General features: G+C 41.3%; 1 protein-coding gene across 6 annotated transcripts in view; it reads left to right on the forward strand.

The window, feature by feature from the left end:
* Window positions 1-27,124, forward strand: part of arhgap29a (Rho GTPase activating protein 29a) — a 38,588-nt gene that overhangs the window by 9,631 nt on the left and 1,833 nt on the right. The window contains exons 3-22 of one of the 6 annotated variants that reach the window (XM_023950014.2): window positions 9,608-9,751; window positions 13,531-13,627; window positions 14,901-14,973; window positions 15,308-15,368; window positions 15,722-15,868; window positions 16,160-16,224; window positions 16,332-16,442; window positions 16,542-16,622; window positions 16,722-16,901; window positions 17,006-17,143; window positions 17,285-17,475; window positions 20,828-20,991; window positions 21,444-21,569; window positions 22,096-22,194; window positions 22,323-22,480; window positions 23,209-23,397; window positions 25,106-25,243; window positions 25,388-25,623; window positions 26,611-26,902; window positions 26,990-27,077. In XM_023950014.2, the coding sequence (XP_023805782.1) occupies window positions 9,608-9,751; window positions 13,531-13,627; window positions 14,901-14,973; window positions 15,308-15,368; window positions 15,722-15,868; window positions 16,160-16,224; window positions 16,332-16,442; window positions 16,542-16,622; window positions 16,722-16,901; window positions 17,006-17,143; window positions 17,285-17,475; window positions 20,828-20,991; window positions 21,444-21,569; window positions 22,096-22,194; window positions 22,323-22,480; window positions 23,209-23,397; window positions 25,106-25,243; window positions 25,388-25,623; window positions 26,611-26,902; window positions 26,990-27,077 (2,778 nt within the window). Of the gene's footprint in view, window positions 1-9,607; window positions 9,752-12,498; window positions 12,889-13,505; window positions 13,628-14,900; window positions 14,974-15,307; window positions 15,369-15,721; window positions 15,869-16,159; window positions 16,225-16,331; window positions 16,443-16,541; window positions 16,623-16,721; window positions 16,902-17,005; window positions 17,144-17,284; window positions 17,476-20,827; window positions 20,992-21,443; window positions 21,570-22,095; window positions 22,195-22,322; window positions 22,481-23,208; window positions 23,398-25,105; window positions 25,244-25,387; window positions 25,624-26,610; window positions 26,903-26,989; window positions 27,093-27,124 lie in introns of those variants that run through there. The other 5 variants (XM_023950013.2, XM_078938412.1, XM_023950015.2 and 2 more) reach the window with 5 other exon arrangements.

Here is a 27,124-nt window from a genome sequence, read left to right on the forward strand (position 1 = left end):
ATAAATAAAATAAAGCACCACTCACACAACATGAATCAAGTCAAAAATATTTTTTTTCAACTTTTAAGAGTACCAAGCCTACCTTTCCATATCTAGGATACTAGTAAAGCAAAACCTTGCCCACTTGTTTCAAACACATTTGCCCCCCATCTTAACACATTTGCCCCCCATCTTCACTCCCCAAAGCTTAGTCCTGTTTTCTGACAGACCTATAAAAGGAGCTCATCTTTACATTCACTGAAACCCCCCAGAATTCCAAAACTTTACATAACTTTTGGATAAACTAGAGTCTCAGTTTTCAGCTTGACGTTCCACCGTGGTGGTGGTTGGTGGTGGCGGCGGGGGTCTGCAGTCTCTCCTGAAGAAAGGATAGCTGGAATGCCAGCTTTCAGATCTTTGCATCAACAGCGGGTGGTGGAGGTGGTGGCTGCTGCTGCAGTGTGTGTGTGTGGGGTGTGTGGGGTGTGTGTGTGTGTGTGTGGGGGGGGGGGGGGGGGGGGGGTATCAAGAGAAAAACATTGGCTGTCTTTGCTCACGTTGACAGACAGCTCCAAAGAGAAATGAAGGAGTGTGTTGGGAGGGGTTCTTCACTCCACACTCCACCACATTCATATGCAAAGAACTCTGGAAATATCTTTGTCCAAATATGTCTGACCAGAAAGAAGTCTTGATTGATGCTAAATGTGTCATTTGCAAGGAAATGTTTTGACTGAAACCCCCAAAAAAACCAACAACTTTCAGTTGTTTCTTATTTTCAGCAGCTTTTTTTTTTCATTTTTACTCCAAAAAAGTTAACAAGGCTTAGAAAGGCAGTGGCTTGCAGTGAGAGAACAAAAAAAAAGCCCCCTGCATAGGTGGAAGGTGCTGTGTGTCTATCCTTGGGGTCCTTTTCTTCAAACGCTCACCCTTTGTGCAGGCAGTCATGGGAAAAATGGCTTCAAAGGTTGGGCGACGGGGACTACTTTACTAGGCGCACACAGAACTGGGAAGGCAAAGTTGGCCGGCCTTTTAGCCGCTGCATGTAATCTGCTAATCTGTGAACTGCAGGGTGGTTCCCTGACAGGACCAGAGACCGCAGGAAGTATGCCGGGGTGGAGCGTATCAGGAGATGCCACCCATTGCACTGACCCCACGAGGTGTTAAAAGGTTAAGTGGACCTTTTCTGTCAAGACCACATACAAAGAGCTAAAAAACTGGATTGAATTTTAGCTGTGGGATGCCACTTTTAAAGAATGTGACATTTCACCCTAGCCTATTCAAAAAGAATCTGTTTGAAACAAAGGCGATCCAGTCTTGGAGCGAGATGAACTTTTGGATCTCCTCTCAAAGGAGTTTCTTGAAGCTTTTTGGAAAAGCAGCACTTAACCAGATTCTAATAGAGAGCCAGTTTACGAGTGAGTAAAAGGGTTTACCAGCTGGGACCTGATTCAGCAGGACTAAAGATGAGGGTTTCTTTTAACTGACATCAGTCATTGCTTCCGTCCCTTTAGTCCTCTGTGTCAGGAGTTCCTTTAAAGACCCACAAATTGTGTTTTTGTTCTTGTGGCATTTTCCTGATGATTGAGGTCAATTATATAGAAAATTAATCTCAAAATTGCATTTCTGAGTATTTCTTTATTCAAAACGATGTGAATCAGGAGGAGACAGAAATATACTGCTTGAAAAAGATCGTAGTTGTGTTGACGTAGAGGCTACAATGGGCGGGCCACAAACTCCCTGGACCGCTTCATTCTGATTAGTGACGGCATAAGAGAACTGGACTGAGAGATAGAATGGTAGTGGTCTGGACCTCCAACAAGCTCACTCCTGATTGGTGAGAGTGGTTGCCATAGAAACGTTGACTTTTACCCATTTGGATCAATCACTGCTTACTGTCTCCAACATGGCGACGTTCGTATACCTTGAAAAAAAGGCGATCAAATCTATTTCATTTGGTTGGAGCCGGAGGTAAGCCTGTGATGGGAAGTGGGGGCGGGCTTTATCTGCACCAGCAGTCCCGCCCACAAGTCAGAGGTGAATTTCTGATAAACTACTGAAGTTGTGTCCAAGAAGACGACACTGTTTTTTGGTTTTGGATGAAACCAGCATAGTCATAAAGACCACTGAGAACAGCGATCACAGGGGACTTGAAACATGTTTGGTGATTTCTTTATTTTTTATTTTTTTCCCCCTTCATACTGCGTCAAGGCCATAAGCGCCTCCGTGTTTTCAGATGTTTTGATGCACAAATAATGGATTGCTTCCATGATTTGTACTAGTGCATGACTGCACATAGCCTAGATCACAGCCAAAGGAATGCTGCCAAGTCATTTTATGTCGGGCCTGAGGGGACACTGAGCCTCAGAAGAAAGAATAGATTTGATTCCAAAATAAGATTTGCAGTTCCTATTGCATTGTGATAGGTCTACTCTATCAGTGTCAGTTTGGGTGACGCCTAGAACAAATGAACCGTCCCCCCCTTCTAGATTAAACTTTTTTAATGTCTTTCAACAGTGTCAGCTCAAAGTCTTTACTACTAAGATTTCTTTTTGAAAAGTTCAGTTTCATTATGAGTACTGCTCCATCTCTGTTCTTGTATGAGCCACCTTCTCAAAAAAAAAAAAAAACACAGTCTGGAATGTTGCGTTTCCATGACACTGATGAAGTAAAAACCTGGCAATGTGTTGCTGGCAGTCTGTGAGCAGCTCCCTGATCTGCAGCCTCCTTCTCATCAGAATTGGAGTCTGATCCCCATGTAGCCTTCATTCACCACGGCTTATTATGCACAGGAATGTCTCTCGCTCTCGTAACCCCCTCTCCAAGCAGGGCTGTGGGGGTTTAGGGGTAAATTTGGGACAAATCCCAAGAGAGAGTACTACCTCCAAAAAAGGAAAAAACTCTTACCCCCTCACTATTTTCTCAGACTCCCAAATTCAATTCCCTTTCAAAGTTTTTGCAGACATTTCTCTCAGATTGACTAATTTTTACTGGGAAATCACCAAAATAACTTCTTTTTATGGGCTCTCCCCAGCAGGGAATCGGTGTTCCTCTCTTTGTGCTACAGCCAGCATGGCAGTAAAGGGGTTAAAATAATCAGTCTCTGTACATTATCCTGTGTCCTGCTGTGCTGGTGGATGCCGCCATAATGTTGTGCTAATTAGCCTGCTTTTCAGGATTTCCAATGGTCTACACAACAGCCATTGATGATTGAAGCTTTGCTCTGTCTGTTGGTGCTTTCATGGTTGAGTACGACGTTAATCTATAGCTTGTTCAAGCGGGATGCCCTCAGGTTTCAGGATTTAGTTACTGGTGAGATGAATGGGATATTTAGGCTGTGTGGGGATGATTAGGCTTTTTGGGAGTTTATCATTCAAAGGATAATATCCATAAATGGGATCTAAAAATGAAAATGGCCTATTAAAAGCTTATGGATTTGAAGCACCTCCTTGTAAGCTTGAATGCTTGTCTAACCCAGAATGTTCTTCATATAAGATGTCTTTGGGGAGACAGGGGGCTCTGTTTACAACAATGGATCCAAGTTCTTTTGGGGGGAAATCAAGTAAAGTCATGTTATACATTTACCATCTCTGCTATGAAAAGTATAAAGGACCTCCAACTATTTTCTTGCTGTGGGAACCTGATCTCAGATGTTTACCTATAAGTGGGCTCATTTAATTTGTGTCCAATAGTCCCAGATCCCCATCGCTAGACTATTTCATACACTACAGGTATTTCCGTGGAAATGAAAAGAACGTGAGGTTGATGGGATCGAGACCCCACCATGTTCCCAGCAATCAAAAAAAAAGAAAATGAATGAAGATGAATGAGGGTGGTTGCTATGGACAAAACTGAACTCCTCGCCTCCTGTGGAGACGTTTTGAGAGGTTTTTAACAAGCAGGTTTGTTGGCATGGAGTTCTGTAGGTTGGTGAATGATGCTGTATGTAAATCCTTTGGATAATACAGCCTCATTTTTTTCCTACTGGAATTGTAACTCTTCCTATTACAAAAATATTTAGCTTTAATTTTCTGTTACCACCTTTGTTTTTGTTTTTTTTATATCTAAACAAAATCTTTTGGTTGTTTTTGGTCAGTTTGCTGCTTAAACATGAAATCTATCTTTAATTTTCCTCAATCTTTTTGTAAAATATATATATATTTTTTGGCTTTAATAGAATGATCCAAAGTCTAAAGCTGGACACTCAGTTTAATGCTACTGCATGTGTTGCACGTTTCAGAATGCACTAAACGCAGCTTCTTGAACTGTCTTTTAGCAAATGTTGTTTACACTGAACTGTCACTACCCAATCCTAGCGCATGTACCAACACTTGGGAGAGGTTGGTGTGACATATCAAAGCGGTGTAAATCTTTTCTTTGACAGTTCTATTCCAATATATGACTGACTCAGTGTTATATATGTTCCAGCCGGGCACAAACCGCAATAATTAATTCATCCTCCATTAACAATTTCAAACAGTTTGCACTTAAGAGACTTAAAAAGGGCACTACCCATACATCACTATCAAATCTGAGTCTCTGATTGGTCAAAGTTCAACTGGTTTGACTTTCACAGTCAATGGCCATAAGTTTTGTGCGTAGAGCCTCAAAAAAGGGCCGAAAAACTTCAGTTTTGATGCTAAATGCCACGGAAACCTGGAACATCCATTCACGCGTAATTACAAAGACTTTTCCTGGAATTGACTGCTTGAACGCACATTGCCATGGTCTGTGTGAACGTAGTCTATTAATTTATCTAAGGGTTTTAAAAAAAAAAAAACAAAGAAATTTTTATTTTGGTACTATAAACTATAAGAACTGGACGGAGTGACCCCTCCCCCTTGCGTTTCAAACTGCTGATTTCAAGAAGCCAAAATCCCATAGACTTCTAGTGAGAAATATACAGCTCATTTATTATATTTTCAAAATAACCATGCTGATCTACCTTTTTATCATGTTCTTCCTAATCCCTTTATTTTTATATTTTTTTCTGTAGTGCGAGTTATTCAAGTTATAAACTGACCAATCAGATGCCTAAATAAAAGTACGTGGTCTCACTTTAAACGTTCAAAACGTTTGATAGATTTTGCATATCCCGCTTTTAAAGTTTAGGAGTGTGGACTTCCAATAAGCCCACTCCTGATTGGAGAGAGTGGTTGCCATAGAAACAACAATTTGGACCAATCACTTCTTACTGATGTCGTCTGGCTCCAACATGGCCACATGTGTATCGCAATAAAAATGGCGACATAATTGACTACATTTGGTTGGAGCTATTTACCAAGGGTGTCATCACACTTCCTTTCTCCAGTTCTCAAATACAGTCAACGCTTGGTACCAAAAAAAAAATTATGAACCAAAGGGGATTAAATAGTAAAAACATGGTTTTAAAAGATAGAAAAATGTATACATGTTTTGCAAATACAAACTCAATGAAAAGGCTCCAAGCAGGAATGCAGTTTGCACTATTTCGTACTAAAATCTAGTCCTGAATGGGAATGACTAGCTATAAAGGTTGTATGACAACTTGTTGACATTTCTTGTTGCCTGTTTTGGTAGAAAAATTAAGAATAGTATTGGAAATAAATCATACTCAATTGTTGAAAATTATCTGAAATGTAAGACATTGAGTACCTAAATTCATTGTTTAGTTTTTCTTTTAACTAGATTTTTCACTCTCAGTCAATAATCTGTAGAGTTTATAACCTAGCCAAAGGTTTAAAGTTTTTCTATTTTTTAAGATTATATATTTACGATGAGTACGCCCTTCTATTTTTCTTATTTTGACTGTCAATAAGCACACTTCACTGTCACCTTTTTGGCCCTGGCCTCTGCTAATATTGTCGTGGTGGCCCCAAAGGCCCGGCATTATTAGAAAAATTATGAACCAAAGGGGATTAAATAGTAAAAACATGGTTTTAAAAGATAGAAAAATGTATACATGTTTTGCAAATACAAACTCAATGAAAAGGCTCCAAGCAGGAATGCAGTTTGCACTATTTCGTACTAAAATCTAGTCCTGAATGGGAATGATTTTTTAAGATTATATATTTACGATGAGTACGCCCTTCTATTTTTCTTATTTTGACTGTCAATAAGCACACTTCACTGTCACCTTTTTGGCACTCCAGTCAGTTGGCTGCATTTGCAGCCCTGGCCTCTGCTAATATTGTCGTGGTGGCCCCAAAGGCCCGGCATTATTAGCCTCTCTGGTTGCACTGTTTGTCCCGCTCCGAAAAAGAGGGCTAACAAATAAAAAGACAAAACGAGTGACGGCTAAAGTCTCTCTGATCCCTTTTTCCAAACGGGGTTAATCCAGGGGCGATCGTCAGCACAAATTATAGCCTGCTTGTGTGCATCCTGAATGTGTTTTGCAAAGAGGTCTGACCCAAGAAACCGCCATTAAATAAAAACCACTAAACACCAAGAAAAACATGTTGAAAAAGTATCACAAATACAACCTGGATAACTTTGATTATAGCCTTGAAGTGGAATGTAGATCCGTCCTAGCGACGATAATGCGGGCTCTTCCAGACGGAAGAGACAAAATATCCAACTTTTGTTTCTAAATTTTTTTGTTCCTATTCATCTGTACAAATGTTACTCAAATATTACTCATTTGCTCCTTTAGTTTTTTTTCATATGACGTCATTTTTCAGGCACACCTAAGGCACATTCTCAAGGTTAGTCGATAACAAAGTGCATTTTGTCCCTTTACAAGTGGCGTTGACTCACTCTTGGTAAAGACACATCCAGTACATGGACCTGCATGCTTCAGATTCCATGCTGTCATTAGTGAGCAACCAGATATCTATTCACCAGGAGGCAAGTGTAGGTGCTTCTATGTACACTCCTAAAGGTTCTGTCCTGTACAGAACTTCTGCTGTCTCTGCCCTTGCAGCTTTTCTGCCTGGACTAGATATTAACTCCTGCAGTCTTCCATTGCTGTGAATGATTGGCCCAAATCATACGTGACCATTACAGTCGCAATTTAAACTGATAAAGGTTGACAGTTCCGCGGTGACCCTTCAGCCAGTTAATGAGCATCATTGCAACCGGGCTTTTATTTAATAGCTGGGCTGTTGCTTCAGCTTGTTTGGTGTTTACTGCAAAACACCCAATTACATTTATCAGCTAAGTGTTGGGTGACACAATTCCCAGCAAAGCACAGAGCCTTAAAGTATATTGCCCGAACAAAGATTACTGCCTCTTTATTTGCCCTGTTACATGTAGATAATGCAGCAACTGTTGTTCAAATAATCTTGTGTGTTGCTGTGATGTGAAAAAAATTGGAAGTGAAGTTAGGTACGTTAAAAAAAAATGTCAAGAATGTTTAATCACCAATCAGGTTTGCCCTTTTCTTTTGCCTGCAGACAGCCCATATCCACCCATAAAGCCTAACAATATAACTTATCTATATAACCCTGGCCGACTAATCAATATATACAAGAGAAACTGAAAATGACTAATAAAAAGTTTTAAAATGTTATCTTGAAAAGTACTATACAGCTTGATATGTGTCATTTAGTAAAGTCGCATTTGTTGATAACCTGGATACAAGTAGGGTCCAGGTTTTACGTCTATAGTTCCTTAAAGGAACTGGATAACGGAAGTCCCAGATAACAGATCCAGGGTTATCAGCCTTATACAGTCAAAAGGTGTGATCGAGATGATGTTTCTATATTGATGATCAACCACTTAAAAGCTATGACCCTGGATTACAAATATACTGCCAGGACCATAAATATTTGGACAGAGACACCATTTTTCTAATTTAGTTATAGTACATTACCACAGTGAATTTTAAATAATGCAACTCAGATGCCATTGAAGTGCAGACTTTCAGCTTTTATTCCATGGGTTGAACAAAACAATTGCATATAAATGTGAAAAACTAAAGCATTTCTTAAACACAATCCCTTCATTTCATGGGCTCGTAAGTAATTGGACAAATGAAATAACTGAAAACAAAATGGTCATTACTGATATTTGGTTGAAAACCCTTTGTTGGCAATGAAAGCTTGAAGTCTTGAGCTCATGGACATCCCCAGATGCTGGGTTTTCTCCTTCTGAATTCTCTGCCAGGCCTTTACTGCAGCGGCTTTCAGTTGCTGTTTGTTTGTGGGCCTTTCTGTCTGAAGTTTAGTCTTCAACAAGTGAAATGCTGCTCAATTGAGTTAAGATCAGGTGACTGATTCAAGAATAGTCCACTTCTTTGCTTTAATAAACTCCTGAGTTGCTTTGGCTGTATGTTTTGGGTCGTTGTCCATCTGTAATATGAAACGCCGCCCAATCAGTTTGGCTGCATTCAGCTGGATTTGCTCGGTCAGTCTGTCTCTGAACACCTCAGAATTCATTGGGCTGCTTCTGTCCTGTGTCACGTCATCAATAAACACTAGTGTCCCAGTGCCACTAGCAGCCACGCACGCCCAGACCATCACACTGCCTCCACAGTGTTTTACTGATGATGTAGTGTGCTTTGGATCATGAGCTTCTCCATACTTTTCTCTTACCATCATTCTGGTAGAGGTTGATTTTGGTTTCATCTGTCCAAAGAATGTTTTTCCAGAACTGTGCTGGCTTTTTTAGATGCTTTTTAGCAAAGTCCAATCTAGCCTTCCTATTCTTGAGGCTTATGAGTGGCTTGCATCTTGCAGTGTACCCTCTGTATCTACTTCCATGCAGTCTTCTTTTTATGGTAGACTTGGATATTGATACGCCTACCTCCTGGAGAGTGTTGTTCACTTATTTGGCTGTTGTGAACGGGTTCCTCTTCACCATGGAAATGATTCTGCGATCATCCACCACTGTTGTCTTCTCTGGACGTCCAGGTCTTTTTGCGTTGCTGAGTTCACCAGTGCTTTCTTTCTTTCTCAGGATGCACCACACTGTTGATCTTAATGATGGCTCCTTTCACCTGCATGGAGAGCTCCTTTGACCGCATGTTGTCTGTTCACAGCAAAATCTTCAAAATGCAAGCACGAGTCCTCTAATCAACTCCAGGCCTTTTATCTGCCTCACTCATAATGACATAACATGGCAATTGCCCATACCTGCCCATGCAATAGCATGGAAGTCAATGGTCCAATTACTTACAAGCCCATGAAATGAAGGGATTGTGTTTAAAAAATGCTTTAGTTTTTCACAGTTTTATGCAATCTTTTTGTTCAACACATGGAATAAAAGCTGAAAGTCTGCACTTCAATGGCATCTGAGTTGTTTTATTTAAAATTCACTGTGGTAATGTACAGACACAAAATTAGAAAAAAATGTGTCTCTGTCCAAATATTTATGGTCCTAACTGTAAATTAAAACACCATGGTTTTAAGAAGTTTGCATTACATAAATTTAGAAGGCAAAGTTTAATCTGGCCATAAAAAAAGAGAAATAAACTTTGAACTTTGTTTAGAACTCCCACCAGTTTTCCACTCTACAGTTGTTGTATACCTGTAGTCCATTACTGATGTTTTTAGTAAAAACTTAGATGTATCAAAGACTTTTGTAGAAAAGTACGTACCTGTACTTAAAAGTATTGACTGCTATAAGCAATTCTTGATGTTATTTTGTTGTTGTTACATTTTTTACATAGGCGGAAATGGTTACAATTATTGTGTGTGTTTTCATTCCCCAGAGCACCAGGACTGCCTGCATCATGCGGTTCATGAGCGCCTGGGCGAGCTGCTGCGAGTTCTGAAGGCTATTATCAACAAACACCAGAGTCTCAACTCTGTGGATATCCTCAGTACAGCTGGAACCGTCATCGCCACGGTCAAAGGTGAGCCGAGATTACCGGGCTCTCCCTTAAACTTGTAAACACACACACCGAAGTTGGCGGCTTTTCTGTAAAACACACCAGCTACTCCTCAAAATTCTCCTTTGGCCTGTTTTCTGTCTCTACCTATCTCATCCGCCCTTCCCCTTCGGCAGTCTTCTGCCCTGAACTTTGTCTGTGTCTGCGTCTTGTCTCGCTCACAGTCTAAAAATCTGTTTTGAAAAAGCTCTCCAGAGGGCTTTCCTAATACGGTTTCCTTTGGCTTTGTGAGTTTTTACTGTACCGACACTTGTATTTACAATCAAAGATTTAAAAGTGTGAGATGTGAAAGGTGCAGCATACCACTAGTACACAAAGGAAGCCATGCTGAAAAAATTCCTCTCCAATCTCTGAGATTATAATCCATCATGTACGTCCATTTTTACTGAAGCACGGGTGCCACACAGCAATCTCCTTGGGTACTCCTCATCTTAATTTGCATCGCAGAGGAGCTGCATGTCCTTTTTTTTTTTTTTTTTACAAAAAGGCTCCTCTTGATAGAAAAGTGTTGACATGATGGGGTGAACAAAGCCAGCGATGGCTCTTTGCATGTGAATGGGGCTCGGCTTCAATAACATTTTTTGGAAGGCGTCCATGCTACTGGGTGTGCATGTGCCACAGCCAATTATGAAGTTGTTGCAAGTCTTTCAGGCAGGAGTGTCACTGTTTGGCATTTAATATCCAAAAGATATACACAAAAACTGTGATATTAAAAAAAAAAAATTTTTGTATGTACTGCGTTTTCCACACTATAATGTGCAACAAACTATAAGCCACATTAAACAAGACAAAAGAATCAGAGATAAGTCTGTCAATCAGACTTTAATAACTGCATTCACAGAAATTCTAGAATTTGATTGTTACACACTACACGTGAGCATATTCACAATCCCTATAACTCCCAACCTTGTTTGCTACACTTAAAAAAAAATAAACAGATACAGCTTAAACAAACATTACTGTTATTATGCTAAACCCCAGCCTAGTTAGTAGTAAAAACACGTAAAAAAAAACTAAATTCCAATAACGCTACACGTTAGTCGCATTAGGTTATTTATCACCGAACCTTGTTTGCAAGTTGCGGGAAAAAAAACAGACTGAAGGCCCATACACACCGGGACGAATTTCGCGCGCGATTTTCGCAGACGTTTAACGCCTCGTGACTAAACAAAGGGCACCAATGAGAGTGTGCACACCGATGCGAAAAAACGCCACGCGTCAAAGCGTCAAAAAAAAAAAAACGCCTCGGGTTCGTTTTTTTTTTTTTTTTTGACGCGTTGCGTCGAAATCTATTCGACCAATAAGAAATGCGCTTTTGCACACGTGTCTGGAGCCTCTGAAATTACAGTAAAACGCAACTTGGGGGCGCTCAAACACAAAACTGCCTTGCTGAGCACACATACCAGCGAAGAAGATAGACGCCGAGTTGCATCTACACTGCCGCGAAGAAATAATGACGAACATTCTAAAATATCCCCAAACCAAGCACCAGTTGGAGCTACCGGTGCTTGAAATATTCATGTTTTTTTTGTTTGATTCTGACAAACGCGTAAATACTTGCTCTCTTCTTCTGAGTGAAAAGCGACTTTAAGAAGCGTAAAGTTGTGCAGCGCCACCTTGTGTACTGGAGTATTTCTGTTTTACATTAAGCGCCATCTAATGTCAGGGAATGAAATTGCATGTTCGCTCGGCTCATCGTCAGCGAAAATCGCCTGGGCGTGAACACAAAAAACGTGGCGAAAAACGCTGGCGAATGACGCTGGCGAATAACGCCTGGCGAATATTCGTCCCGGTGTGTACGGGCCTTGATACAGCTAAAACAAATGTTTCAATCACTATGGCAACTCCCACCTTAGTAGTAACATAAAAAAAGGGGCAGTCCAACACCACTACACGTTAGCCATGTTAGCGTATTTCCAAAACACCCAAACTTGTTTGAATCTATTAAAAAAAAATAATGGACATTTTGCTGGAGGACAGTGCACCTCTCTAAATGAACCATAATTAATCTATATATATAGAAGGGTTTTCAGATTATGAGCCACACTGTCGCAATAATAATAATAAAAGGAAATAAGGCTTTAAAATATGTCTTGTAGTGTGGAAAATACAGTAAGCATATTGTTCTCTTAAATTTGTTGCAGTAAGTTTGTCAGGAGTGGATATATTTTCAATTCCAGCTGTGCTTTTTGTTTATTTTTGCAATCAGATTTTATCTTCCTACGTGTCTTTAATAAATCAAAGCATCATTTAATCATTTTATGTTTATTGCATGTGTAGTACTTCAATGTCCTTTTTGCCACTAGGTGGCCAGAAAAGGTCACATCTTGACCCTCCCTGAGACAGCTGTGTACTTTTGTTCCCCAACACAAAGTCTAAAAGCTACTGAAATGACACAATAATAAGCCTCTATGGATGACATTCTACTGCATATATTAATCTTATATGTCATCTATGTACACTGATGGTTTCTAATAACATGAAACTTTCAGGAAAAAACTGCAATTGAATTTCTCCATTGTCAAAAGTACAAACACTGCGTTGAATTTGACTTTGTGTTAACTGTCACGTCCAACTGCACTCTTCGATCCCCGAAAGCAGAACTCTTCGTGAGTGTTTGGAGAGTGTTGTGCTTTTCTTATGAAACAATACCATTTCTCACTGATGATGTAACTTCCACTTTTGAACCGTTGCTGTGGGCCAGAGCAAGTAGTGGCATTGTATTCCAGAAAACCTCAGGATGTCCTGTCAGGAGTTTTTTTTTTTTTTTTTTTTTTTTGGGTGGGGGGTGGGGGGTCATTGGACAGACGAGGAGGAGATGCAGCAGCACAGAAGTCGTGGGCTTTGATTGGTAATAGCAGAAGCTCCACAGAGGATAAAAATGTTTTCCCATGAACATGGCAACATGTTACCGGCTTGGTTTTCTCTTTTTTAACTAATGTGGCAAAACCTTTGCGTTTTGCCATTTAAAGGACAAATTGGATCTGTTTTTAGCAACTTTCTGTCCTCCTTCGTGGACATTTTATGTTGCTGGGTTACAATCGGGTTTTTTACCAAAAGCGGTTGATGTTCAAGTGGATTATAGGGAAGCTTGCTTTCAGGTAGGTAATTGGTGTTTCTGAATTTTCCCTCTGTTCTTTATCCTCTCATCAAGAAGGGACTCGTTTCTATGTTCTTTGGTCAAAGCTTGAAACCTGATTCAACGTTAAACCTTTTAGGCTTGGGGATGTCACTTTATTTATTGCTGCATGTTTATTCTTATTTTGAAGCATCTCTCCTGTAGTTTGGTTTTCATTCTTCTTGGTCAGTACGGGAAGTTTATTGTTAAGACTAATTACAGCCCCATATACACTGGTGTTGTTTTTTTTTTCTCTCCACTCTGTCCTCGGTCAGCACTGTTTAGACTTAAAGCAGGAAACTACTGTGCGGCCAGATTACAGCCAAATGTACACACTTGCTGTTTCTGCTTATCTTCACTGATTTACCTTGGTTGTTTTTGGATGGCTATTTTTTTTTTTTTTTTTTTTTTTTTGTGTCTTTCAAATTCCAGTGCGTGAGCGGATCCCGAACTCTTTGGGACAAGAGCATGACTCAAAAGGATTTTCCTTGACTGCATCCTTGACGTCACGAACAGGATGATGAATCATAGATGAAATGAATGTCTCTGGACTAAAGGGGTTTGCAAAAAAAAACCCCCATGTATTTTTCTTTTTTTAAGCAAACCTTTCTGCATGATTCGATAGGCGTGAACTTCAAGGAGGTGAACGGCGAGAACAAACAGGAGCTTTTTGGAGACGTCTACACAGCTATTGACACCTTGGCGTTCACGTTTGGCAATGTGTAAGTGTGACGACGTTGTTGGAGCTGCTGTTTATGCAGCTCTCTTTCTGTTTGTGATTTTTCTTGCAGTGTTATTAGGATGGATATTCATGTCAAATACAAGCTAGAGACTTACAGCAGCCAAAAAATATTGTCTTGAAAAAAGTTGATGCATTTAAAGGACCAATTTTTCTTTTTAAAGACCCACTCCGATTATTTTTTTTAAAAATTTTTCAAAGGGTTTCCAGTGGTCTTTTAATTCTGATTATACAATGTTTAGCCAAAATAAAAAACGTACATAGTTTATGCAGAGCAGCAGTAGGTCATGTAGGGTTAATAGCCGATGAAGTGTGTGTTATCAGGAATTGACTCATGCCGTGGAAGCCTGAACCATCCAACGCGAAGCAAAGGATAGTGCTTCCGTGAAGCTTCTGCTAAGCCGCGGACCTCGACTGCAGCGGCAAAGAAAAGCTATATATATATGCTGATCATCACGATATGTTAAATAAAGCATCAGTTCAGAGAAAAAGTTCGCCTCTTTACTGCTTGTTTTTGTCCAGATGAAGCTAATGATTGTTTTAAAGAAGCTAGCACCGTGATATAGAACATTTAAGCGATGTGACCGGAACTTCTTTTTTAGGTGTGCATTATCCCTGTGCGTTATCAATTTTCAATGCAAGCCCAGCAGCCAATCAGAATCGAGAATTCACCGGGGACCGTCTGAACAGAGCCACCTGGCCCTCCTTTCCCCTCCCTGTAGCTGAGAGCTCTCTGTTTACATGCTCTCCTGCTAGATTCCATCCCCTCCTGACACTCCCAATCTGATATTGTAGGTGCAACAAAAATATTGGAGCTATCAACCAGATGTCAGCTCAGACGAGGAAGGCAAAGACGTACATGGAGGCATTTGTCAGAATGGAACGGAGCAGGGAGCTTGTAGCTCGTCTAGCGTATTTTCTACATCACCAAACAGCATTTTTTTTGTCTGCTCCTGATGCTTGATTTGAATAAAAAGGTGCTTAGAAATGCAATAAGTCCTCCATCAGAAAAAGGCAGCAAGAGCATATTAAAAACACAATCTTTATCGGAGTGGGTCTTAACTTTTCTATTCTGTAACTGATCTCCTGCGCAGTAGATCGAGAAGCAGTTTAACAGAACACTGAAACCAGGCATTGGAAGCATATTTAACATATCTTTTCTGGTTTACCGACAGAAGGAATAAAGCAGTTGGAACTTGTGCAGTTTTTTCCCCCCTTTGTCTTATTGGTATTTTGTTGCTCCTGTTTTTCTTTAGAGTGTCTGACTTCCTTATGGGAGATGTAGAGAATGGATCGGTGTTGGGGCTGCCCCTAACGAAAAGAAGTAGGGTAAGAAGGTTTTGCATATCCTTTTTCCATCCATTTGTGAAGTTTTTTTCATCATAAACCCATATGCCACTGCTCACATTTATCCTGGTAAAAGGTATAAAACTCAGTTTTTCACTACAAGTTTAGTGTGGTTAACAAGGTTGCCCTTCATCAATGATGAATTAATGCTATAGTGTTGTTTTTTTCCATGTAGTGGCTGTACATAGGAAGCCAAAGCTCTGATAAGGACTATTTAAAAACTGTTTGCAGAGCGTTCCATGGTTCAGTTCGGAAATGCTGCCCCTCCAGTCTCATTTAAAAAAGTAAAACTTCAAAAAATGTCTTTTATTTCCAGTCATTTGAGAACATTTCTGTGGAAATTGGAGGATCCGGTCCTGAGAAAGATGATCCACCAGGTAGGACAGATTAAACCTACTGTTTCTGTGGTCTGGTTCTGTTTTGGGAGAAAAGCTAATTTTCCCAGGTTGGGTGAGGGTTTTTATTTAGGCTTTGATTTTGTTATTGTTTTTAATATTTTTGTGGGCTTTCACGGGGTGATAAACAATTACTCTATTGAAATGTCTGTCAGCTTTACGTGGCTTCAGAGGGAATTGACCCATATTACCGTCACTCTAGGGCAGCTAGGTTTTACCCACTCCCTCACACACCTGTTGCTAGGCAAATGTAGTGCCAGGCATGTTGCATTTGTAGCTAGAAATGTTAAAGCCCATCTCGTCCAAGTCCCCAAACGATTTCCCTGTCATCGAAGGGCCCTCTCAGCCGGTTCGCCCAGAGGAGGTGGACCGAGCGCTGCAGCGGCAGGACAGCGGAGTCGATTCGGCGCTGCTCTATGCTAAAGCGTGGTCCAAGTACACCAAGGAGCTTCTGACTTGGGTGGAGAAGCGGCTCAATATGGGTGAGTTAAGACACCTGTAGAATGATGGGGTGCTGTCTAAACATGAAGTTGAATGACAACAATCTACCATTTTTCTACATTTTGCTTAGTCATGATTGCAGCTTTGCTTGTTATATGTTACTAGAAAGTTGATATGTTGACAACGGGCACCTGCGGGTCATACTGCTTACAGCTTTATATCTGATTATTCATTATTTTCCTTTCTTTATCATAAATGACTAGTTTAATTTTTAATCCAACTCTACAGTAAATGATTCATTTTTTTAAGCTGTTGTTGTCTTCCCTTTGCAGACATAGAGTGTGCAAAGACTTACGCCAAAATGGCTGAAACTGCAAAGGGGCTTGCAAGTCAGCAGGTAAGCAAACACTGCAGCTAATTCCACCTGTTGCGTCATTTTTTTTTTTTTTTTTTTTTTTGCTGATGGACTGGATGGATGCCAAGACATTCTAATTTCCCTTCTAGGAGTTCATGCCGTTCCGTGAGATCTACATGACGGCTTTCAAAAATGACAACGAATACAGTCAACTGGTACTAAACACTGCAGCCATTCTCCAAAGCAACAAGTTCATGCAGGTAACTAGTCCCAACACCTGCTGTAAAGCTGAAGTTAAACTTTGTCTAGAGTTGAGCAACAGAAGTGAGAGTTATTAGTAACTGTTTGCTTCTATTCAGCCTCTTCTGGCCCGAAAAAATGAGCTGGACAGGCGAAGGAAAGAGGTCAAAGAGCAGTGGCAGAGAGAGCAGAAGAAAATGGTAAGTGGATTCTCCAAAACGACAAATTTGGACCATTACTCTGCAGCTCCTATAATGCAAGAGATGCAGACACCTGAAAGTTTTTGTTTGCCCCTTCAGCACGAAGCAGACAACGCTCTAAAGAAGGCTCGGCTGCTGCAGACCCAGCGGCAGGAGGAATACGAGAAAGCCAAGGTGGCCACCAGTCGCCTGGAGGAGGAACAGAATGCAGGTGGGGGTCCAGCCGCTGCCAAGCAGCTGGAGAAGAGACGCAGGCTGGAGGAGGAGGCCTTGCAGAAGGTATGACAACTCCTTTCAGAGACAGTTTATGCTTGCATGTGGTTTTTGATTACTTTAATGTTGAGTATGGATGCCAGTAAGGTAAAAATGGTTTTCCTCTGAAGGCTGAAGAAGCTAGGGAGCACTGTAAGGCCTGTCAGCTCGACGTTGGAGTGAAGAGAGTCGATCTGGCAAACGCCAAGAGTGAGATCATCACTCAAATCCGAGAGATGGTCTCCCAGTGTGACCTCACCCTCAAAGCAGTAAGCTTGCACATTTCATTTGCAAGAATAATCCTTTCTCAGGTGACTTGTATAAGGGAATGAAAAGCATGCTTCAATAGAAAAGCAGAAATGAGTTGACGATTGTTAAGTGGAGGATTATGACGGCCGTTTGTGTTTCAGGTGACCGTGAACTGGTTCCAGCTCCAGCAGGCTCAGGTCGTCTCTCTGCCGGTCAACCACCAGAGTCTGTGCGAAAACGCCAAGCTGTACGAGCCCGGCCAGCGCTACATTGAGTTTGTCCGGAGTTTGCCTGCAGATGCTCCTCGCCTGGAGTGCCACTCAATTGATGAACCTACAACAAAAAGCGCAGGGTAAGGGGGCAGGTCTGCTATAATCCAGTTCCTATTTACTGCCCACACTTTAGCTGTTCACATTCCCTCACTAGTCCCTAACCCCCAAAGACTAAATGTTGCAGGAAAATCTAGAACCATGGATTTTGATGCTATTTGCTCACATGCTCACTACTTTTCTTTTTTTAGAATATGACATCACCCATTTGCTGAAGTGAAAAAACCTCATAAACATAAACATTTTACGAAGACTATTTATGAATCCACTGTTTTCTGGTGATGACAACTTGGATGATTAAAAAAGAATCAAAATTTTCAAACAACAAATCATTCAAACACAATTTATTATTGTCTATATTCGCCAATCTAGTGTGATGCGCTCTAGGTTATGTAAGAGACTTCTGGAAAATTTCCAAGACACTGGATTTTGGAATTCTAGTTTGGGACACCCCGACAATAGGACAAATGCTTTATGCATTGACTGTATATGAGAACTGGACTGGGTGACCCCTCCCCCCTTGCATTCCAAATGGGAAGTCCCATAGACTTCTATTGACAAATTGACAGCTATTAGTCATTTATTTATTTTTTAATAACCATTCTACCTCTATTTAACATGTTTTTGCTTAACAAGATTTTTTTTATATTTTTTCTTTATTCCAAGTTATTCAAGTTACAAACTGACCAATCAGATTCTTCAACGTTTGATTGACAGATTCTCATGAGCTCGCTTTCAGCGGGAGGGGTGTGGAGTTCTAACAAGCCTCCTCCAGTCCTGATTGGTGAGAGAGGTTGTCACGGAAACCATGACTCAGACCAATCACTGCTCACTGATGTCGCCTGGCTCCAACATGGCAACATCCATGTCGCCAAAAATGGCGACTGAAATGACTTCATTCACACTCACTCTGTCCAGCTCTCATATACAGTCAGTGGCCCTACATAGTGCACTAACCGGGGAGCAGTGACTGAATTTGGACACCGTCTTTGTTTTTCTCACTTAAACAACTTTATTTATCTGCAATCTCTAGCTTTCCTTTTGAAGGAATGTCCCTAAACAGACTTACCAGCGTAGTGCGACTATCAAGAGATTCTGAGTGAGCATAACGATTAGATTTGGATAGAATATAATTGGTGTTGTTCTGTGAGATGGCAGGCCTCGTTGGTGAGAGGGGGAGTGCCAGAGTGGGGGAGTTTGTTTTGGAAAGTCTTTAACAGTTGGGTTGGTCTGGACTTCCTGTGGAAATGACTGTAGTCAGCTAACAGAAGAGCTGGGTGTCGAGGGGGGTTAAGCACTAATGACTCAGGAACTCCCAAATTTCATATAAAAATGTAAACAAAACAAAAAACCCAACTGTCCAATTTGGGCATTTCTGGAGAGCAGCTTTTGTAAGCTAGGATGCGGTTGAAAACTTCTTTCGATTGGGTTGTGTTGACACAGGTTTGTGGTCACACGCACATTCCAGACAGGCGGGAATAAGAGAGTGCTTTGTTCTCACTTAGTTTTCTCCCTCCGCTCCCCCACCTCCCCCACGCTCTGATCCCACTGATCAAAAGAATTTAGCTTGGGAGAGAGGAAATGACACACCCACGTTCACATACGCCCACTGCACTGCTCCCCAACATCTTAAATATAGACCACTGACCTACTTTTTTGTGTACTGTGGGAATTTTTTGGTAAACATTGGAGGGCATCGTCTGTCCACCGTCGAGAGTCAGTTCAACTGTATTGTTTTTAAATTAATTGGTGTTTTTATGAAACTCGTGTAGTTATGTTGTGTTTTAATGGGCTTTAAAATCGTAATTAACAATTCCCTACAGCAGAAGCTCATTTGTATATGTGGTGTTGCCGTCTCGTCCGACCTTCGCGGATTCGGATGGTTCAGGACGTCCAAAAATGAAATGTGCATTTGGGAAATGAAAAGACACACAAGAGTCTGCATGAATTTTCAAACCTTTTGTAAAAAGGGAGATCTGGAGAAACATGACCTGTTAGGCTTTGTGGCTGTCTGCTGTCTCTGTCCTCAAGGCAAAAAGGTTTTTTTTTATTATTCAGTAAGGGAAGATGAAAACATACAAAATACATCATTAGACTGGTGTGTTTTTGTCTAGTCTGCAATGCAGGTGTGGTGGCTCCATAAACACTCCAGTACAGAAAGAAAATGGAGGCCAAAAGTCAAAAACAGGCCTATTGGTGACCTCGGCACATATTATCTGCTACTGAGGGCAGGAATCAAGCATATTTCTGCAATACAATATACATGCATGTATAGAATCCATTAAATGCATAAGAACAAGAACATAGAAAATATAATAGAACCCCTGTAATGCATAATGAAAAGATCATAGGAAATATTATGGAACCCGTGGAAATAGTTAATCGACTGTATATGAGAACTGGACTGAGTGTGATGTCACACATAGAAAAGGGCTTCCTTACAGTTCGAACAAATTGAAGTTAATTTAGTCGAGATACAGATGCCGCCATGTTGGAGAAATCATCAGTAAGAAGTGATTGGCCCAAGTCAACCAATTAGTTATGAGCTTGTTGGAAGTCCACACTAGGCATCGCGATACCTGCTTGTGCAATACGCCTAACGCAAAAGATGGCGTAAACCACAATAAATGGTTACCTTAAATGTTTACACACATGTATAGACAGAGAAACCATTATGTTCAAAAAAGAAAATTCAAGTGCACGCTACTTACATTGTTCTTAATTCTTTAGTTTTATGCCGTTAAGTACTACTAACTTGCTGTAAACTTTAGGTTGACTTTTATGTAATTAAATTGTTGCAGTGAAGTTGAAATGATACATTGTGTTAGCTTTGTTTTGTTATTTGTTCATGAATTGCAATTCATATAGTAATCCCCATATTGATCCCAATATTGATCACTGATGCCGCACATCGTAGGTTTTCCTCATATCCACACCCCTACCACTTGACAATAGGATCTGTCAAACGTTTGATGTGAGACCACATAATTTTATTAAGGCATCAGTTAACATGAATAACTTGCCCTAAAGAAAAAATGTCATGAAAAACATTTCCGATTAGCAAGAAAATGTTAGAATGACTGAGTAATAGCTGTTCTTTCTATTGAAGTCTATGGGATTTTGGCTTCTTGGAACCAGCAGGTACTTCCTGTTTGGAACACAAGGGGGGAGGAGTCACTCCGTCCTGTTTTTATATAGTCAATGGTTGCATTATTAAATTCTGTCAGAATCTGTTGAAGTTTGGAAGCTTTTTCTCAGCAGCTAAAATCTCTCCTTGAATTAGGATATTAAAAGTGTGGAGATTGCACATTTCTGTAAAAGTGCTCGTCACTCTCTCAACAATCTGAGATTTTATATTTTTATTTTCCGGTTTAGGGTTCACTCCAAGAAGCGCTCGCTAAGCAGCAGCCACTCCTCTCACAGCATCCTGACGCAGCCATCTGTGGCTTCTGAAGCTGGAGACGAGGTGGAAGGCTCGGCCAGTACCCATCATGCCAAGGTTGCAGAGAGACGCTCCAACGGAAGCACCGATTTCCACGGTATGCAACTTATATTGAGCCACTCCTTGTGTACATTTGTCCAAGTCACACTCCCTGATAAGGTCACTTTATTCAGTTCAATTCCCATTTGTTATGTTGTGTTTTGATTTTCTGTGACATTATAAAGGAGACTGTTTACATCACTGATGTGTCTGCTGGTAATGAAAGCAGGATGAGGTAGAACTTTAAGTTCGTAAGAAGAAGCTGGATCTCCCTTAGACAATGAACAGAAAGTTCTGGGCTGCATTCAGTAATAAGCTAAGTTCACGCTAAAATACATGGAAATGTTGTCATGAGAATGCATGCCAGGGTTTGTGGCACCCACTGACTTCCCGGGAACAGGCAGGAGTTTCAAAAACACGTAGACGGTATCTTTAGAACCGGCTCTCTATGTTCTTTCTTGTACAAGAACAACCCATAAATTATTTTAAATTGTTTTTATGTTTGTGCAGGCCGGATCCAGGGCCCGTTTCGACAATGGAGCTCCACCAGTCAGGGAGGGGGAATGTGCAGCGACTCAGAAAGTGCAGGAGGCAGCAGCGAGTCCCGCTCCATGGACTCCCCCACTGCTAGTCCAGGTAAAAAACACCGGGAGCTGCATTTTACATTCAGATTGTGCACCTGACAACTTGATGGAACTGACTGAAAAAAGGGATTTTTGAACAGCAGTTGCGTTTAAGACCCACTCTACTCCACTATGTGGTCAGTTTAGTATAACCATTGCTCCATGAAGGGGTAGCATGGTTGACTTTTGCTTTGGAGGCATGTTATTGGATTCATCCCCCTCAAGTGTGAACGATTTAGGAGTTTATCCCTGATTAACTTCATTAAAGGCCTCATCATGAAAACAATAACAGAGAATAAAACAAGATCAGCAGGCATCAGCTGATAAGTCCATATAAATGTAAATCACCACCAATCACTTACATTACCTCTACTGGTTCAACAGCCACACCTTAAATTCATCAAATTCACCAGATCCTCGACATCCTCTTCAGTTTGGGCCCCGCAGTGTTTCCCACAGGATAATCAGACACAGCAAGAAGAAACTCAGTATGATTGTAAAGATGTGGGCTTACTTCTGTGTCGTGCCTTGTTGCTCAGGTGACTTCAAGAGGAGGTTACCCAGAACTCCTTCCACAGGGACTATGTCCTCTGCTGATGACCTGGACGACAGGGAGCCCCCTTCACCTTCTGATAACAGTGAGTTCATCTGCTTTTTTGTGTATGTTTTGGATTGAGAGTTTTTGCTACAAATTTGCCCAATTGTAAGTAAAAATTTGATTTAACAAAAAAAAAAGAAGCTATTTCACTTCTCCTCTACTCTTTAGGCTTAAATGACATAGAGACCGCCAGCTCTCCAGGACCCTTTAGAAACACCCAGATGTCCAAGGCTGCCCAAACCCACAAGCTGAGGAAGCTGCGAGCTCCTTCCAAGTGCAGAGAGTGCGACAGCCTGGTGGTGTTTCACGGAGCAGAGTGTGAGGAGGTAATTCCCTTTATGTTCAGGTTTAAAAACCGAACTGTTTTCCCTCATTTGAACACCCACATTACTCCGGCTGAGGGTGCCAAAGCCTCACAGCAGCTTCTTTATCAGACATGGCAAGCAAAAACCCAAACTAAAACAAAAGACAAAAGCCACCTCTCCCCTCATCACAGCGCTGAAAGAAGGCGGAAGAAAGGAAAAGTTGAAACTGGCAAGCGTCTGTCCTCAGACACCGGCTGCTCTCAGTCAGGGGAACGGGCAGGGAAAACTGAAGAGCCTTTGTTTGTCTGCTGAAGAATCCTCTCCTTCATCCCTGCACGCTCTCCCTCAACTATTGACTTTAGATCAAGTTTCTGTCCATATTTATTAGACACACTGAACAAGACGGTAACAATGGAAAATGGATTATGTAATTTCTGTTGACAGGCAAACTGACATGCAAATGGAAGTCGCTGCTGTGCGCTGGAATCACTCAGCACCGCGTATTTTAAGAGCTCACTTCTCTTTTAGGCCTCAGTAAAAGTTCCCACGAAACTTTATCTTCGAGTTAAACATTACTCGTTTACCAAAAAAAAAAAAAGACAAAACCCACTAAAAAAAGACCTGCTTAAATTTGTTATTTATCTTGCAGGTCATCCTGGGTTTCTTTGCCATTTCCTGCTTTTATGTTGGAACTCATAATCTGTGCTTGTTCAGCGACTAAGAGCTGTCATTGGCTGTGTGTTTTGCAGTGTTCACTGGCCTGTCACAAGAAGTGCCTGGAAACTCTGGCCATCCAGTGCGGACACAAGAAGCTTCAGGGAAAGCTTCACCTGTTTGGCATCGATTTCTCGCAGGCGGCTAAGAACAGTCCCGACGGGATCCCCTTCATTATACGGAAGTGCACGTCGGAGATCGAGAACAGAGCGCTAAACATCAAGGTACTCCTACTGACCGCGGTCCGTGAAGAGGTTCACCGCTCTTGCTGGTTAAAAACCTTTATAGTTTGAGGATAAGTTGTGTTTTTTTTTTGTTTTTTGCATAGTTTGGTCAGGGGTGCAACTTATGTGATTAAAAAAAGGAAACAACCACTAGAGGGCACCGTAGATGTTTATATCAGTGTTTGCTACTGACAGTAACATAGAAGAAGAAGCAGCGCCCAGTCTTACACTGGGCTCAGCGGAGTTGTTCAAAGCAACACATGGGATGAAGAATTCAACAGATCTGAAGTGACATAAACGGTTTAAATGACTTCTTTATGTTCTTTATGCTGTGGATATTGGAATAGATGTTCGTAAGTTGCACTAATAGACCAGAGTCCTCCTAAATAAGCGTCAATGTGTTATGATAGTGAAGCGTGTAAACAGTTATTCTGTTATTTATAATTTACTTTTAGGAAGAAATGTCGTTCTTGTTACTCCAATGCAACTTAAACACGATTATTTTCTTATTTATTATGCATTTTTTTTTGCATCTATGAGAAACGTATTTTCACAAATCGTACTCAAGTACCAAAATAAGAAGCTAAACACTGTGTTATTGGAGTGATGGGATCGGAATGATGCAGTTATTTCATTTTGTATGCATATCAGCCTGTTCACTAGAAAGAAAAGTGTCAAGAAAAGCATTAAAGACTCACTCCAACTATCCTTTGATCTATTGTAAAAGCATTCCCAGTGGTCCTTTAAATAATGATTATCACGTTTATAGCCCAAAAAAAATTAAAAACATCGTTTTCTTGGATATAGTCTCTGCAGTGATGATAGTTCATTTGAAATCCGGCTCTGAGTTGTGGGTAGGACTGCCAATCCCTTCCTGTAGTTGAGAGCTCTTGGTTTACATGCTATCCCACCGCTTACAGCCCCTCCCAACCTCAACCCCACATTACTGGTGCAACAAAAATGTTACTAATATCGTAGCTATCCAGCCGTACAGTTTCCAGATTCCAGCTCAGATGAGGAAAACAAAGAATTCCGTGGATCTATTTGTCTACAAGTGGATGCATCAGAATAGAACAGAACAGGAAGCTTGTGGCCCGCTCAGCGTATTTTCTACGTCACTAAAATGCGCTTTATCAAACGTCCTTTTTCGCCGCTCGTGCTGGTTTGCGGCGCCTTCCGTCCGTGAAACCAGGGTTCGACTCCGGGCTGCTCCCTGTTCCCTTCTCTACTTCTATGCCGGTCCCAAGCCCGGTTGCTTTGAGAAGGTTGCGTCAGGAAGGGCATCCGGCGTAAAACATTGCCAAGTTTACCATGCGACTTGTTCGCTGTGGCGACCCCTGATGGGCAAAAGCCGAAAGAGAAACAACAACATCAAACGTCCTTTTTCATCAGCTCCAGATTCACAACCATATGAAAAAGAAATACTCTGAAATTCAATTTTAAGCTTCATTTTGTCATCAGAAATATACCATGTTAAAAACACCAAAAACAAAGTTTTCACCACAGTGGGTCTTAAATGAGCCTGTGACTGGAAAAGGCCGGCAAGCAGTCTTTATGTATTGTCATAAAAGATCTTAGAGATTTAGCTTTTTTTGGCTGTGGAGTGATGTTTCCATTGTTTCTCATTTTGTTGCTGTCTGCACAGCTGAGAGTTGAAAAGTTGCATTTAGGTTTCCTGTTTTTTTGTTTTGTTTGTTGTGCTCTGAAGGGGATCTACCGCGTGAATGGTGCCAAGTCTCGTGTGGAGAAGTTGTGCCAAGCTTTTGAGAACGGCAAGCACCTGGTGGAGCTCTCTGAGCTCTACCCCCACGACATTAGCAACGTGCTCAAACTCTACTTGAGACAGGTGGGCTGAAGAGACATCGAGAAAATGAAAGGAAAATACTGATTCATCTTCATTTTTCTGTGTTTTCTCTTCTTTATTGATCCTGTGCGCCCTTACTGTTTGTTTTGCTGCATCGTTTGTTTATGCCCTGCTTTTACGCTCCAGCTTCCTGAGCCGCTCATCCTGTTCCGCTACTACAACGACTTCATCGGTTTGGCCAAGGAAAGTCAGAGTATCATTGTGGAGGACCTAGAAGCTCTGCGGCTCAACACCAACCCCGTGACCCCGGCCCAGGTCAGCGTGGACCTGAACCGAGTCCTCTTCAAAATGAAGGATCTGCTGCGACATTTGCCCCCAGCTCACTACAAGACCCTGCAGTTCCTCATAGAGCATCTTCACAGGTCAGTAGGGCGCGGAGGCAGAACTAGAAACCCAATCGACTTGCAAGGACCAGATTGTTTTTGCAATTTCTCCGTCTTACTGAGCAAAAGTTTTGCCCCTGCCACGTGCTCAAAATGTGTTTGCACCTCGTACCCAGGGGAAGATGAATTTTACGTATAGTGAACGACCCCACCTCCAAATAAATGATGACATCACATTCATTGTTATGATATGGTCACAGGACCTATAACTTGGTGACTGCTTTGTGACAAAGTGGGAAATTTGGTGATTTTTTTTTTTTCACATTTTCCCACAATATTGTAAAGAAAAAAATTAGTTCAAGCAATCTTCACAGAATTTCACCGACAGGTTAAGTCTAAACCCACAACCGAAGTTTTGTTGATCTTTAATCTCCGGAAGAGGCCATCATCTTGAATGAAAAAGAAAAGATATATAAACGTCTCCTAAGGATTTTTATCTATCATCTCCTTACTACTTGAGCATCATTGGGAGGCTTCTTGAGGAAAACGTGGGTTTTAGATGTTGAATGGCATTAGCATGGCGATCTTGCAAATTTAGCGTTCTTTTGTCGCTCGCATATTACCAGAATCGTGAGAAAATGTCATGCATGAATCGTTGGCTCAAGCTGAACTAAACAGTATGACATGAACATGTTAGGAATGTGGGCGTGGTTAACAAAAAAGCCTCTGTTGCCAAGGAAATCCAAAAGTTTACTTTTGCATATTCTGCTAAAAAATTACGTAGACCTGTTTGTCACCCCGAGGTGACCAAGGACTAAAATCGTTGCTATGGAGATGAAACCAACAGAAAAAAAAGTGTTTTTAAAATATTTTTTAATGAATTTCATGTGCAGATCTGACCAGGGGGGCAGAGGAAGTTAGGGAGAGTGAGGGCCATGTAGCATCCAGTGGGGGCGTGGCTGGTTGCGCCTGTGGCTCATACAATGCTGCTCGGGGTTTTAATTGATCTCGTTTTCTTCTCCAAAGGGTGACCGAGTGTTCAGAAGAAAATAAGATGACAGCCAGCAACCTGGGGATCATCTTTGGCCCAACTCTGCTCAAGCCAAGGCAGGCGGATGCCGACGTTTCTCTTTCCTCGCTGGTCGATTACCCCTATCAGGCGCTCATTGTGGAGCTCCTGATCAGACACTATCAGATGGTCTTCGACACGCCTCTCAGTCCTCTTGGCCCGCCCACAGAGGCGGATACCGGCTTCACCCGCCAGGAGAAAGAGCAGCAGCTGAGCAGGCACTCCAAGTCACTAGGAGACATTAAGGAGGTAGCTGTTGATGTTTTTTTTTTTTATTATTTGCACAGCAGATATATATTAGTCTGTTTCTGATCCCTTTGTGCGTTACCCTTACAGCAAAGCTCCAAGGCGTATAAAAGATGTTCCTCCATAATTCCTTCATCGCACTTACTAGCAGAGGTTCAGGAAAACGTGCCAAACAAAAGTGAATTTGATACTGGTTGGTATTGTCAAAAAAAGCACATTTTCTGC

The sequence above is a fragment of the Oryzias latipes genome, chromosome 20 (genome assembly GCF_053564925.1).
Source record: "Oryzias latipes strain Hd-rR chromosome 20, Olatipes_Hd-rR_3.1".
NCBI lineage: Eukaryota > Metazoa > Chordata > Actinopteri > Beloniformes > Adrianichthyidae > Oryzias > Oryzias latipes.